The 14798-nt window shown below is 42.2% G+C and overlaps 1 protein-coding gene across 1 annotated transcript in view; it reads left to right on the plus strand.

The window, feature by feature from the left end:
- Positions 1-17: 17 nt before the first annotated feature.
- Positions 18-14798, plus strand: part of ARHGAP6 (Rho GTPase activating protein 6) — a 269620-nt gene continuing 254839 nt past the window's right edge. The window contains exon 1 of the mRNA XM_044432243.1: positions 18-110. Within this exon, the coding sequence (XP_044288178.1) occupies positions 60-110 (51 nt within the window). The 5' untranslated portion in view covers positions 18-59. The remainder of the gene's footprint in view (positions 111-14798) is intronic.

The raw sequence follows: 14798 nt of genomic DNA on the forward strand, positions 1-14798 counted from the left end.
AATCAGTCCGCGAGGAAAAAGAAAACACGCGCGCACGAGAGGGGCGGGGTTTGCGGAGGATGCTGCTCGGCTTTTCGCACGGCGGTCCTGCTAGGCTTATTTACTCGAAAGTAAGTTGTACCGCAGGACTTCTTCGGTGTGTCTACAAGGGGTCTGTAGCCCTAAGTGTAGGATCTATTTTCCCCTATGCAAACGGCATAGCGTTTTACAACTGTTAGAGTGTTGTACTAGTGCTGGGGAGATTAAGCTGGTTGGGCATTATCTAAGCCGAGACCCCCGAGCTTTTTGGACTCACGGGCACATTAGGGAATGCCCCTGTGGACGCCCCCGAAAACTACCTGATTAGAGGATTGCTGTTTCGGAACCTGCCTGTGATGCTGATGCTGCTTAGGCAGTCTATACAGCAAAACATTCTTGTTTTGTGGCTACCGGTCACCACAATGTCTCCAATAAGGGAGTGTCTAGGTCAGCTATTTGCTAGTAGCACAATGCATCTAATGCTTTTCTGCATGAGCTTTGGCAAGATTCAGAAGCTGTATTTTTCTGGAGGAAGTTATTGACAAAAATGTTGTAGTTGGAAATGTCATTAATATTCACCCATAGTCATGTGCTTTTAAATTATATACCTGCTTCGTCAAAATTAACCAAATGGAAGGGAAATAGATTCTCTGTACCCTTGTGACAGCTAAAAAAAGATACTACAAGAGCAGAAGTCTAGAGTCATGCCAGGGAAGAAGTAGGTGGGGGTGCAGATGAACATACAGATGAGATTTTAGCTTTACTTTGTTTGTTTCTTTATTACATTTATATACCACCCCATAGCCCACAGAGCTCTGCCTAGTTCTTGTGCTAGAAAGAATTAACCCAGTGAGATTTCCTTCCACAAGTTTGTGCCTTTCAATAACCCAGCCTCACAGAAACTTATTCTAGAGTAAACACAGAAAAGCTCTAGCTCTGACTGTGCCAGACAGGAATTTGAGGTCAGACTGAAGAAGTGACTGCTAATGGAGGACTTGGAATCAGTGGACAGTTTGTAGAAGGACCTGGTTGGGGGGGTGGGGGGGGTGGGGGTAGGTGGCGTTAGGCTTTCATATGTTGACTGCCACTAGACTGAGAACCTGGAGGAATGTTGTCCATGGAGTTGCAAAGAGTCGGGCACAACTGTGCAATTGAACGTATAGTCCTGCTTGCACTTTTCAAGACTGAGAATAATCCTCTGTAAATGTAATGGGAGTTAGCCACCCTGAATAAAATACACACCTGCTCATGCAGCATTCATTTTACTTATGAGTAAAACATTTTTAAAGAACATATCAACACAATTGTCAGACATTAAGCCTCAACTAATGTAGGCTTTCTAAGCCGTTTTTTACTGGCACCTTTTATTATTATATAAATGTACTCCCTTGAACCCCTCCCCTACACTCCATTGTATTTAAAGAGCCTCTCCTTGCTTTTGTGAAGAGAGAAAAAATGGCTCCTTACTTGAATGTGGATACTACCTACTTAGGAGTTTTTGTTCTGCCTCTTCAGCTGCCAGCTGGTTTACCAACAAGTCTTTAGGGAGCTGTGATTCTTCTCTTATCATTCTTCCAGTGCAAGGTAGCTATGCTGCTGGAGTTATATGGGTACAGAAACAAAACTGGCCGTATTGTTACGCACAATAAGGAAGCAGCAGATTTTTTCTACAATTTCATGACACCTCAAAATGATGGGGTCAAGAAAGGACAACAGTTTCTTAGCTGCTTAATACAGGACTTCAGACATGTGGATGTGGTATTTTCTACCTAATGGGCTAACATAATGTAACCAGTCTTGGATATTATCTATCATCATGGGTAGGTAGATGCCATTTCCAAATGATTTTGGAACCTCTCTGTCTGAAAGGAGGGCCTAGGCACTTTACTGCTAGTACTGCTAGATTTATGTTTGTGAGCCGGCCCGAGGCTTCGGCGAATGGGGTGGCATAGAAGTTTCCTAAATAAATAAATACCATAGAGGTTGCTTTAAGCAGGAAAAGGTATTGACCTGATTTTGCTGTGTTGCATTTCTGTGCAGGTATTGAAAAGAGAGGCTGCATTCATACAACACGACAACCAATCCCACATGATTACTATGGTTCACAGTTTTTTTTACCATGGTCTGCCATGGTAGATGATCAAATGTTATCTACCTTACCATGGTTTCTGTTTTCCCTGCCCAGTCTTCCCAGTGTTGACATTCATCCCATCAGCCACTGTGCCTGAAATTCAGTCCCAAGGTTCGTTGCTCCCTGCCTATGTTGCCTGCCTCTTGTTCATTGTTCCACCCATAGAGGCTAGATAGCTGGAGCAGCTCCTGCATTTGGTACTCTTTCTAGAAGACTCTGTGGCAGTTGCATACCATGAGAGCCAGGGTGGTGTAGTGGTGAAGAGCATGGGACTGGGACTCAGGCGATCTGAGTTCTAGTCCCTGCTCAGCCATGGAGCCAACTGGGTGACTCTGGGCCAGTTGCAGACTCTTAGCCCAACCTACCTCACAGGGTTGTTGTTGTGGGGATAAGATGGAGGAGGAAATGTAAGCTGCCTTGAGCCCTTTGTAGTAAAAAGGCAGGATATAAATTGAAAAATAAATAAATGAATGAATGTGGAAACCACAATCCTGGGCTAAGACAGCATGACAAGCCATGGTAGTATAGCAAAACCATAGAACAAACAGTTGTTTCTTACTATGATTTCTAAAGACCAAACTTACTATGGTGAAATACCATACTTGGGTTCAGATGACATGACAGAATGCCCTTGCAAAAAACCACCATGGTTTGTTGTCTGAACTCAGCGAGAGAGTTCATCAGCATGTAGTGATCTATGGAGCCATTATCATGTGGCATCCACAGAGCCTGACTGGGTTGCTATCTTTACATAAATTTCTTTAGAATTGGTTTGAATAAATGCTAAATTCATCCTTGGTGGTTTATTAGATGGAGTATTTGCTCCATCTTCTCTTCAAAGAGTGGCCACATCTCATCAGCCTCCATGGCTGCGAAACAAACACACTGCTTTATCGGCTTGCATGCTCCCTTGGTTGTGTTCTCAGCTGGCCGTTGCTTCTTTATTTCACCCACTCTGCCGAGTCCCCATCTACTCATTAGAGTAGCATGGTGGTCCTGCAGTTGCAGCAGAGCAGTGACCAGGAGTGTAGTGCGCAGCTGCTGTCATGGTTGCTGCTGCTGGACATGATCCCTGTCCTCCTTCCCAGCGCATGCTGCCTGGTGCCTGCACTGCTGCCACATCTGCTACCTGGCTGATTATCTGCCTCAAAAGCTCCTGCTCCTTTTGCATGCCTCTTGTGAGGTTCCCATGTCCGTGCATGGCGCCCCTACCTGGTCACTGCCCTGCTGCACCTGCAGAGCCACCATGCTAATCTAACTCCCAGAGACATCAGCTGCTGCACAGTTGCCCATGGCAGTGCAATTTAGCCAGCCATTATTACCTCTTAATGCATCAACACTGACTAATAGCCTCTCTTCAGTACTGGGCAGCTGTCTTTCAGTGTCTTCATCTACCTCTTCTGTACATTCTCAGCCTCCTCACCAGGCTCACTTCCCATGCCATATGTGGAGCAAAATCCTCAAAGTTACCATCCTAATGCTTCCCAACATTACTATACATTAGGGTTGGGACAAACCCTTTTGGAATCCATCCCTCCAGAATCCACAGACTTCCTCTCATGCTCTGCCCAGTCCTGCAAAGAGCCTGCCCAAGGGGAAGTCCACAAATGCTTGGGGAGCCCCAGTTGCACAACCAGTGAGCTTCCCCAGCTGCCATTCCTAGTGACCAGCCTTCTTCCCATCTCACTGCTACCACCAGTGCATGTGGAAAAGGGACACAGCAGGTGTACCAACCACCTTTCCTGGCAGGCAGTCTTTCCTGCTTGCTGCTGGTGGTACAATGGCAGACATGGAAGAACGGTGTTACTTGCCACAGTGCATGGGGCTTGATTCCTCGTGAGCGCCCCATGGACCCTGGATGCATCTGTCAGGAGCTCATATGCGGAGCCCCTGCAGAACAGACCAAAACCAGGGAATCCAGTGGCTTTTCCTCCCAAAATGGATTATGTGCACATCCCTACTATGCATAAACAGTCCTGGGTGAAACCTGAAACTCTCCTAACCATATCTAGAGAGACAGACAGAGACAGAGCGAGATTCTCAATAGGGTTTAAGAAGAGGATTGCTATTTCCTTTTCAAACACTGTACACTGTGCTCCATAATAATCCAAGCATTTCAGATGAAGACAGAGCCCTACTCTGCTCCTCAGAGGAAATAAAATTAGACTCAAAGAAGCACATAAACTTCTCAAATGCTACCTGTCACCACATATTGCAATCTATATGGCATTCATGACACATACCAATAGTGGTTATGTGAAAAAGCAGTAACTTTCTCTGACAATCTCCCAAATGGCTGTCAAATGGAAGGACTTGCTAAATTTTCTCACTCCAACAGAACAAGACCTGAATTCCCCTAGACTACCCAGCATATTGGACTTTCCTTTTTCCTTGAAATCATGTTTCCTCTTTCAGGGTTTACTTAACAGCCATATTGGCTTAGCATGACAATTGTGAAAGCTTTTCTTTTCCCATTAAATGTTTCCTCAAATGGCTTGCTAACATATATCAGTTTGCCTCCTGAATGCCAATCCTGGCTTGGAGTCTGTAGTAGTAGTACAATTGAAGGCCAAGATCTTTGAATCACTGCAGGCCCTAGGTGCCTTACAATGAAAGTCATTTTAATTATTAATATTTTACCTGAAGTGCTCCCTTATCCAAAGGTTCTCTTACAATTCCATCTAATTCAGGATACCCTATTACTATCTTTTTGGCTTAATTCCCTAGATGTCAGAAGGGCGTTTTCATTCAGTGTCATAGAACATCATCTTTTGGGAAAACCAGATGTTTATTCATATGCCATTTGGGATCTAAGTTGGGAGCCATCTGGTGTTTTCTCAGCACTTGGCCAAATGTATACATTCAGCCATGCTTCTTGCTTATCAACTGACATGCTTACTTTCCCCACCACACCCCACAAGTACAGGGTACTTGCCTAGAGCCATAGCATCCTCTGCCACTTTCCTCTGAGTTATTTTGCCCCAACTGTGTGGTACAGCAACCTGGGCTCAGCCCTTAACCTTCATCAAACTTTACAACTTAGATATCAGAGCTCATGCTGATTCAGCTAGTGACAAAGCAGTCTTTCCTTCAAGTCTGGTAATTCTGTTGCTTTTCAGTCATTATGTGTAACTTACAGAGGAAAGAAGAGGCTGCTTACATGTAACTAGTTCTTCAAGTGGTATCTGTGAATTCTCTCAACCCACCCTTTCCCTGCTTTGATGCCTTACTTATTTATTCGTCCACTGCAGTGAACTTAGAAACCCTGCCTAAAGCTTTGTATAGCTCTAGAATATTCTGAATGACTGTTTTGCACAGGTGCATCTTTCATGTGTGAGTTTACAGAGGACAACTCAAACACACAGTTACAGGTAAGCAGCCTGTATTTCTGTGAAATTTTATGGGTCTCCCCCAAAGCAATCTCTATTTCCATCTCCTATTTTCCATATTCTGTCCTTTACTACATCCTAACACCTGTTAATTTTTTATTGCTGTCCTTTGAACATTACTCCTAATTCCTAGCTATTTCAGATGCTTATATTTATTTATTTTTAAAGAAATAGTTCTTTCTTTGAAGCCCAGTCATATCATTGCATAATTCTACTGGAAGCATTTTGGAGAACCCCAGGTGTAAGAACTAGCAGAATGTTTTTTTCTGGAAAACAGGATGAGGCCTTCTGTTGGGAAAAACTACATTGATCTTGAGATAGCGTCAACACCAGAATTAGTTTAAGAAGTGGTAAAAAAATCAGAATAGAAAAAGTATTGTGTGTTGTGGGAAATTCCATGACATGATATTTTTGTTTTGGTTTGAGTTCCTGTGATGTTGTCTTGAGGTCATCTCACGTTTCAATTAACTCACACAGCAGGCCGTATATCAGCTATAAACTTTTATTGCTGCTTTCTACAAGATTTTCGTCGTAACTGATAAACTCTACTAATGAGCCCCTTGCCCGTGCAGTTGCTGCCTCTTTCTGAGTCCACTACGAAAGCAGCACGTGGTATCAAACCTTCCTGTCTCATCTTTCCGCCCGAGGGCGTGACAGAGCCTTGCCCTTCGTCCTAATTGGCTCTGTCTCGTCAAGGCTCTTCTGTCCCAGGCAGATGATAATTCTGCTGAATCCTGTTCAGCAGCTTCAGGGTCTGGAGCCGGGGGTGCATCTTTCTCAGGCAGTCCAGAGCTGGAATCAGAGAGAACTGCTCTCTCAGACACTTCCTCCTCGGTCTGCGCGGGGGGGGGGGGGGCATGCTCAGAGGCCAAGGGGTGAGGTGGAGGAGAGGTTTCTTGCTCAGCAGCCAGAGAGTCAGGCTGTGTCTGGGCCGTCTGAGCACTGGTTCTCAAATATAAGTCTCCTTGGTCAAATGCCAAACTCTCAGTGCCAGCTCCTGTCTCTTCCTCGCGAGTAGATGTCTTGGCCGAGGCGTCATGCACGACAGATGTCTATAAAAATACAGTGAAACATGTCAATCTTATAAACTAATTTACCAATATGTACTTGCTGTTTCTATTTCAAGTCACATGAAATGATATATATTTATAAGAGAAAGCTGAGTTGTTTTCAAAGCATATTTACTATCAAATCCAAACATGCTCGTTGATACATAACAAGTTCTAATTTTATCGTGTCTTATTATAGAATCTTATTTTAAGTTTAAACAAAACAGGTACATACTTGTCCACACAGTGAAATATTGCAATGTGTATTTATTTCACTTGTACTCACTCCAATGGCCAAAGCTCTCTGGTTACTACAACATATGTACACAGCTGAACAGATGTTCGACCTCCCAAATCAGCTATTTGGTGTAGAACCCAGGATAGAAATGGGAATGCAAAGTAACTCTTCAGCAGCCAACTTTTTCTGCCAGAAACTAAAATGCTAACATATGGAGCTACTGTGTGTTTGTAAACCTTTACATGGTACCTTTTTGCAGATGCATAATGCCCACTCCAGCAAGGCATTTGGTCTTCTTGATTGGGACAATTTGGAGTTTTGGCAAAAATGTTTTTTTGTAGTTGAAGTAATGTGGCTCTTCTGAATTAATAAATGTAATGTATGCAAAAATGGTTCCTGGTTAATAGATATCAGCTGTGCATCCCAACAGGAGAGAGATATAACCCATGTATGTCCTAAAATAGGGAAAGAAGAATTCCTAGTTCTATCCAAATATATTTCAGTGATATTTTTTTTAAGCGATCAATTTTAGTCAAGTGCACTAGGAGCAGGTAATAGTGGTATTTCAGACGTTGATAGTTTGCAACTCCATCCCCCATAATTAGCTCTGCTGGGTAAGGCTGATGGGAGTTGTAATTTAACAACTTCTGGAGGGTCACATATTCTCCCCCTAAAGTACACAGTAGAGTCTGCCCTGTTTACATACCAGTAAAGTTAAGAAAACTGTCAGATGAATATTTCCAACAGATTCTGGGATGGGAATCTATGCAGCTGCTTTGTCCTCAGAATTGTAAATATTTATTTTATCATTTATCTCTTTATATATTTATTTGTTAAAATTCTTATACACAATCTTTCGTCTTAGTTGAAGGCTGCTTACAAAAATAATGAAATACAACACAATTTAAAATTGCATAAAACAAATTTCAACAGTAACAGTTGGTATCTTTTGCTGCTGATGATGATGGTGATGTTGTGTGAGCTTCACAGAGCAATCAAAGCATGTGTATTCATAAGGGTGTGTTTTATGTGGCATGCACATAGCAAAGAGTGCACAGAATTGCAGCCTGAGACTCTCATACATTATTGACCAAGCCTCCGAGGCTTCCATGGGCCTTTCTGTCATGACATTTCAGTCAATTTCAGTGACTCAGTTTATCACTGCCATTTAATTCATCCTGTGCAGCTCTGTGTTTCGAACAGAACCTTTGACAAGCCTGGCTGCTCTTGCCAGTCTTATGGGCTGGCAGCAGCTCTTCCAGGGCAAAGTGTCAGCATCCTTGTAATAAAGTTCTTCAAGGCAAGCATGGAATAGCAAATACAGCTAATCTGGAAGTAGCTGATGCAGAAACTAGGATAGCAGGTGCAACAGCTACCGTGCCACTTTTCCTAGTTCCTGCTGTGCTATAAATATATCTAAAATTCTGAAGGATTCATCCCAGAAACTGAAACGTTCCCACATAAAATCTCTTTCTTAAAGATCAGTCAGGTTTTTTTCTAGCATTACCATGACAACAGAATAGATGATGTGGTGTAACAGAGTCTTGATAAATCATCTGTATGTAACTCAGTGCACATTTGTAGTTTCCAGTGTAGTGTGCAGTTTTCTTAATTTCCCACTAGATGGCCTGGATACCTTACTTGTTTTTCAAGCATAAGAAGGGAAAATATTTCATTAAGTTGTAGGCCAGACTAACCAAATGGATTATTGGAACAATGAAGCTGTTGAAAATGAATAACAGCTGTCTCCTCCTTTTCTGAAGGGGGGAAAAACCCTGAGTTCTCAGAAGCAATGCTTTTGTTGTCCTGTGAATATTTCTTTGCCCTTGCGAAAGCAATATTACTGTTTTAGTAGGCCAAAACTACTTGAAAAAATGAATATATAGACACAACTGAGCAGATGTAAAACATCATGTACCTTTGCCCAAAAACATAAAATGCACCCTGGAGCTAGTTCTGTATCATGCATCATTTCATTATTGACTGTTAGCTTTTTGTGGGGTTGTTTGTTGTTGACTTTAGCTTGTTGAAAATGTGTCCTAATAACTGATTGTGTATTTTTAATATTCTATAAGGCAGTTTAGAGACATTAGTGGAGAGCAAAAGTGGGGCAAAAATTCATAAACATATTTCAAGATTGTTATTAAGGAAGAAAAGCAGAGTGGATTGGCTGTCCCCCCTGCCTGGGCTGGAGCACAGGAGAAGCTGCTGGGGTTCTCAGTGTTTTGCTTCCCCAGGCCCCATTTGGCAGGGAAGTGAGACTGAGTGCCCCTTCCTGACTGCTCCTACTGCATTGGTACCTGGTGGAAATGAACTGCTCCACTTGTCTTCCTTGATGAGGGGGACAACTTGCCTGGCCGGTGCTTCCACAGGTCATCCCTTCCCATTACCTCCCCTGTGTGGCTCCTGCTTTCCGAGGAAGAAATGCCTGCCCTGTGCCACTTTCCCAGCCCTAGGCAGGACTTGGTAAGGGGTATGCAGCTGGATCTTGCCCACTGCAGCTGTGGCAGCGGCAGCCAGAACAAGTCACTCAGCTTGCCGTCTTCGTGAGGAAGGCAAGTAGAGCAGCTTGGCACCGCCGGCCCTGTTTCCCTCTCTTCCTATAAAGCAAAGGAGAAGCAGGGCATGAGGCTTCCCTTCCCATTGCCTGTTCCATGCAGCTTATTCTTTCCAAAGAGGAGATGCACAAGGCAAGTGACAGTGCCTGCCTTGCACTATTTTCCCAACACCAGTTGGGACTTGGAAAGGACGCATGCCTGGATTCTGCCTGCCACCGCTACGGTGATGGCAGGTGTGAATGAGCAGCTCTACTCCTTTCTGCTTTTAGTCAGGCACAGCTGGGCTCCCATAGCAACTTAAAGCCTAGATGGCTAAATAGCCAACCCTGACTTCAAGGGTTCTTTGAACATGCCCTGACTGGGCCTGCAAGGCTCAGCAACCCAAGTGTGCTGCCTGATTGGACCTGCAGTGGGTTGACATGTTGTCTGAAGCTGGGGCTCCGATCTCATCATGGTGGAGGGAAGTGGTGAGCAAGCTGCTTGGTTAAGAGCAGCAAAAATCCTTGCTGGTCTTCCTGTGCTCCTCTGGGAGGAATTAGCATTTTGGAGCAACCATCAGGGGCTTGCACTTGCCCAAGGGGGAAATGGAACAGGGAGTGCTGACCCACTCTGCTCACCTAGGAAAAGCAAGCAGAGCAGCTCATTCCTTCCTACTGCTACACTGGTGGCAGGTGGGATCCAGCTGCCCAGTTTCACTTTCTCTCAAGGAGAGAGAGAGAGAGACCAAAGCAGCTGCTTCTTTCTCCATAGCTCTTCTTCTCTGCAGTGGCACCCCAATTGTGTAATTCACTCCCTAGAGAGGTTCACCTGGCACCATTACTTTATTCTTTTTAGTGTCAGGCCAAAACCCTCTTCCCAGTGTTTTAAGACCTCCCTGTTTCAGCTGTGGTTTTATTATTAGTTAAATTCTAGGTCTCTGTGTTTTATTCTCCCCACCCCAACCCCTACATTTGTATTGTTAAACCATCCCGAGACTTCGGTAATGGGACGGCCTACAAAAGTTTTAAATAAATAAATAAACAAGCCCTCTCCCAGGCTGCAAATGGAAGCGGCATGCCGCAAAACCCACCAGCTTTTCTCATACTTCTGCCAATGGTGGACAAAGAGTGGGCTTGCTTCCTTGCAATCCAGTTCTACGTCTAGTATTAGCTAGAGTGTGGGAAAAACTGATGACAGCTGCACAAAGTGCCATTGGAGCACTTGGCTGTCTGTCATCAGCTCGAGCGCCTGGACCTGCTGCTGTGATCAAGGAACTCTTCTAGGTTTTGTATTGGCCATGGCTTCATGTGTTGTTTGGGTTCAGATGACTTGCTAAGCTAAGGAATATTTTCTAAACCCTAGAACAAACTATGGGCACTTGGGGTAGTTTATACGCACCCCACGATGGCCTATGAACCACCTCAAAGGAAGTGGGGCAATTGACAAGACACTCTAAGTCACCCTTCCAGTGGCTTGACCTGTTGTGTAAACCTGGTTTTTGTCTGCTACAGATCTACTACCAAGCTTGTCAGGAAGCGACATTATGCACTTGCTTGAAACTGCAAACATTCCGGAAAGGAACAATCAAAGACCAGTGAAAAAGTATGTGATAGACAAATTACAAAATCCAAGCTTGGCTTTTAAAGTAACACAGTATAACTTTTATGGCTAATGCACAGGACATTAGGAGAATGGACAAAAATGATGGGCTTTTTAGATGATGTTGTGATCCCCCAGTCTGCCTTCTGTTTCTTTAAACACTTTCTTCTTTTGTCTTTAGAGTAGGGGAAATTAGCTGCTAAATTACAGCATGGAAAGTGGCACTCTTTCTCCTTAGTTTATTTCTGCTATAGCACAGCTCCATCTAGAGGTTATGCATAGAAAAGCAGGAGAGAAAAGAGCACTTTCCTATTGATCTAACATTTCAATGCTTTAACAAAAATGAAAGTTAAAACAGCGTGATCAGTGTTTCATATAGAAAAGCACTTTGTGCTGAGTTCAGTATGAATAAGCATTTTAGATGGGTGATGTACAAGAAATTACTAAACCACATTTCCTGCTCACCATTGCCCTTTTTTGCATGTTATCTGTATATGGTTGACATAAACTGACTACAGTCCCTTTGTTTCAGGGCCTCCCAAAGGGTTGGGCAGCTACACATTTTGCCAGTATAGTGGAAACTATGGCTTTTCCTGCCAGTGACTGCAGATGTTAATCCAAATATTTAAGTGCTCCTGTGCTTAAATCATTGCTGTGAGTTTCCTATAGTTATCAATAATGAGTACAGAAAGATATGAAGCAGCATATTCAGTTCTAATTGGACTACTTAGCAAATGCACTAAGTAGACCATCTGCCCAAGCAGGTTTGCAGTATGCTCACATTTGTATATTGTGTTACTTCAGAGGACATACATCATGATTTTTTCCCAACCTGAAAGTTTTTGTGGCTCTTTTGAGCTACTGTCTGTCTTTTGTATCGATGTGGGAAATGAACTTAAATTTCAGTTAACATTTTACTGAGTGCTAGATGCTGGGATATCTCATAGCATGGGTGAGCATAAAGTTTTCCTTGTGTTTGTGCCATTAATTTTGTTAACGTATGACATAATGTGACACAGCATCATAATGTGCTACTAAAAGTGTCATGGCACAGGCATCTTTACTGCCATTGATTGTTACTGATATTGTGTAAAGAAATGTGCTTATACATCCAGCTGACTCCTTGGACTTATTTTATTGCAACAGAGTGCTTGAATTAGGTGCAGTGAACAGTCACATATATAGGTTCGCTACAAATTTTGATCATCAGTATGACCAACCATGTTTATCACTTGGATCCTTTTTTAAGTGCTCGCAACATGAGGTGAGCTTCCTCATATGGTAAGTGGACACTCACTGTTCATTTGATTTGACTTCTGTGAGTGTAAAAAGAAATCTCTATGTGTTACAGATGAATTGTCCCAAAGAAGAGTCAAGCTCTGGTTGTCTAATTCTGGGTGCATTTGCACTTATATTTTACTGCTGAATTTTATGTTGTCGCCAACATAGCACTCAAATGTCTGCACTGGGTTTAGTACTAAATGGCTTTTTGAAGCACTACAAATAGCTTAGTGCCATTTTCTAGGTGGTGCTTCTAAAAGAATGTGTATTACTCAGGGTTAGAATATACTTCTTTCATCTTCCTAAGCTGATGTACAGCACAAAGCTGCATGGTTAAACAGAGGTAGAACCCAAATTGTTCAGTAGGACCTACTTTCATGTAAGAGTATATGGGATTGCAACCCTGGTTGGGTATAGAATCTTTCTCAAAGTTAGCATTCCCCAAGTATTTTGCTACTCAAGTCATTGGAAGTAAACTATTGCCCTTTGAAGAGATAGTAAAAAATAAACATGCATGTTCAGCTTATCCATTTTATTAATAATTGTTCAATATCTAATAATCTAAACAAATTAATTAGAGCAGAGGGCTCTTCAACTAGCAGCTGACTCCTACCCCTCTGCTGTTGTATTAGATGGTACAACATATAGTTCCAGTATGTAAGGTCCTGGTTCAACCCCTAATATCTAGATTTCAGGTAATTCTCTCAGAGCTTCCTTAGGGAAAGATCATTCCTCCCTGCGAAAGCTTGAGGGGGAAAAAACAAAATGTGGGGGAGACTGATTTCCAACCAACTAACACATGAGACTCCAACTTGCCTTCCCTACAGCTGCTTAAATTCTCTAGTGTTCTTCCCAACAACATGCTTATCCTCTTGCTCTTTCAGTAGCAAGCAGGAGCGAGAAAGTTCATGTAACTGCAGACTATTTAACATTAGGGCATCATCAGATAATTGTTTTGACTAGCCTACCATTACAGGCACAGTAAGATTTAAATGAAGAATAATAAAGCAACATGTGTAATACTATTTATTTATGCAAACTTTTAAATCCTACTTTTATTTCCTTCCAATTCCATGAGGAATTTAAAGCAAACTGCCATCAATAAAACAGTACAACAAAAAGTCAGCAGCACTAGAATGCACATAATTAGAATGGTTGATTTCCCACTATAAAAGCATCACAACTCTATCTTCACCAGACTGGTTTATTTTATAATATATTAGCTGTAAACTGAAACATGGAAGTTCACATGAAAAACAACACAGGTGAGAACACACGTACCTCATGGATCAGATCACATATTCTAACTATTCACCATGTTTGTCTCTCACTAATCTTTGCATCTCTACAGATAGTGGAAAAAGAGATGAAATAATTGAACTCTATTGGCATCAGCAAAATCGCTATTTCAGTCCCCCCCCCTTTTTTTTTTGCATCTTGCACTCTTGTTCCCAGGAAATATGTTTATTTCTAGACTAGGCTCTTCTGTTTAAAATGTGTATGAATTCTAATAATGAAAGGTAGTGTGTTCAAATGAGAATTTATTTTAACATGTTTTTATGGCATATAAATTAACTGCCATTTTTTCAACATAAACTAGATCCATAAATGTATCCAGCTGCATATTGGGAAATTTCTTAACAGTAAATGTGAGACAGCATCCAACTGAATTTCTGATTAAAAATTGAGTTAAGTAGAATTTACCAAGGTATATGAAGAAAACTGATACAAGCTTCAGATGAGAACGGAAATATGTCTCCAGTTGTGAGAAGCAATAAATGTGTTCTTTTGAAATGAGAACATTTTCTAGAATACAGACATGATGTGCATCAAGAAAGTAATTAAAAGATCCAAACTCTTAAGAACTGAATATGATCCTTTTTTTCATTAGTGTCCAAATTCTAAATGGCGTATAGGAGATATGCAGAAACATTCATAAAATTGAAGCTGTAGAACAGTAGCTTCCCAGGCATGTATTCCAGTGTCATAATATGTCATAACCAAAAACAACACTAATATAAATACGCTCTCTTTTCAACCAGTTTCTGTAATTTCAACAACAGCCTACTAACACAGACATAAACAGTCAATAGAAGTTTATCCCCAAGTGTAAACTTGATTATTTCTTCCTGTCATGCATTTAAAATAGCAGTCCAAGCTATCATCTTCCTAGCCCACACAGACTGTTCAGCTGACAATCCAGTATCCACAACCACTAGTTATTTAATTAGTCCTATTGATTGCACTGTTGCTGCTCCAAAGCCCCCGAACGTAGAAATTTCTAAGCGTCTAAGCGTCCTAATGCCAACAGGGAAGGAGGATTTGCAGAAACACTGTTTACTTCCCTGGCTCTGTATTTGTTGATTTAAGCCCATCTAGCAAGGGAATTTTGGAGAGAGGGTGTTGCAAAAATGCCTTCAGTCCTTTTCTGGAGGGTCTCAATGTCAAAGGGAAGCAATGCCCAGATAAGATCTGAACCGTTTATTTTCCATGCAAGATAGGTCAGCAATGAGGCTCATGCCCAAAAGCAGAGCTGACAGAAAGCAAAGGGTTGGG

Source organism: Varanus komodoensis, unplaced genomic scaffold (genome assembly GCF_004798865.1).
Source record: "Varanus komodoensis strain SLA01 unplaced genomic scaffold, ASM479886v1 scaffold1, whole genome shotgun sequence".
NCBI classification, from domain to species: Eukaryota; Metazoa; Chordata; class Lepidosauria; order Squamata; family Varanidae; genus Varanus; species Varanus komodoensis.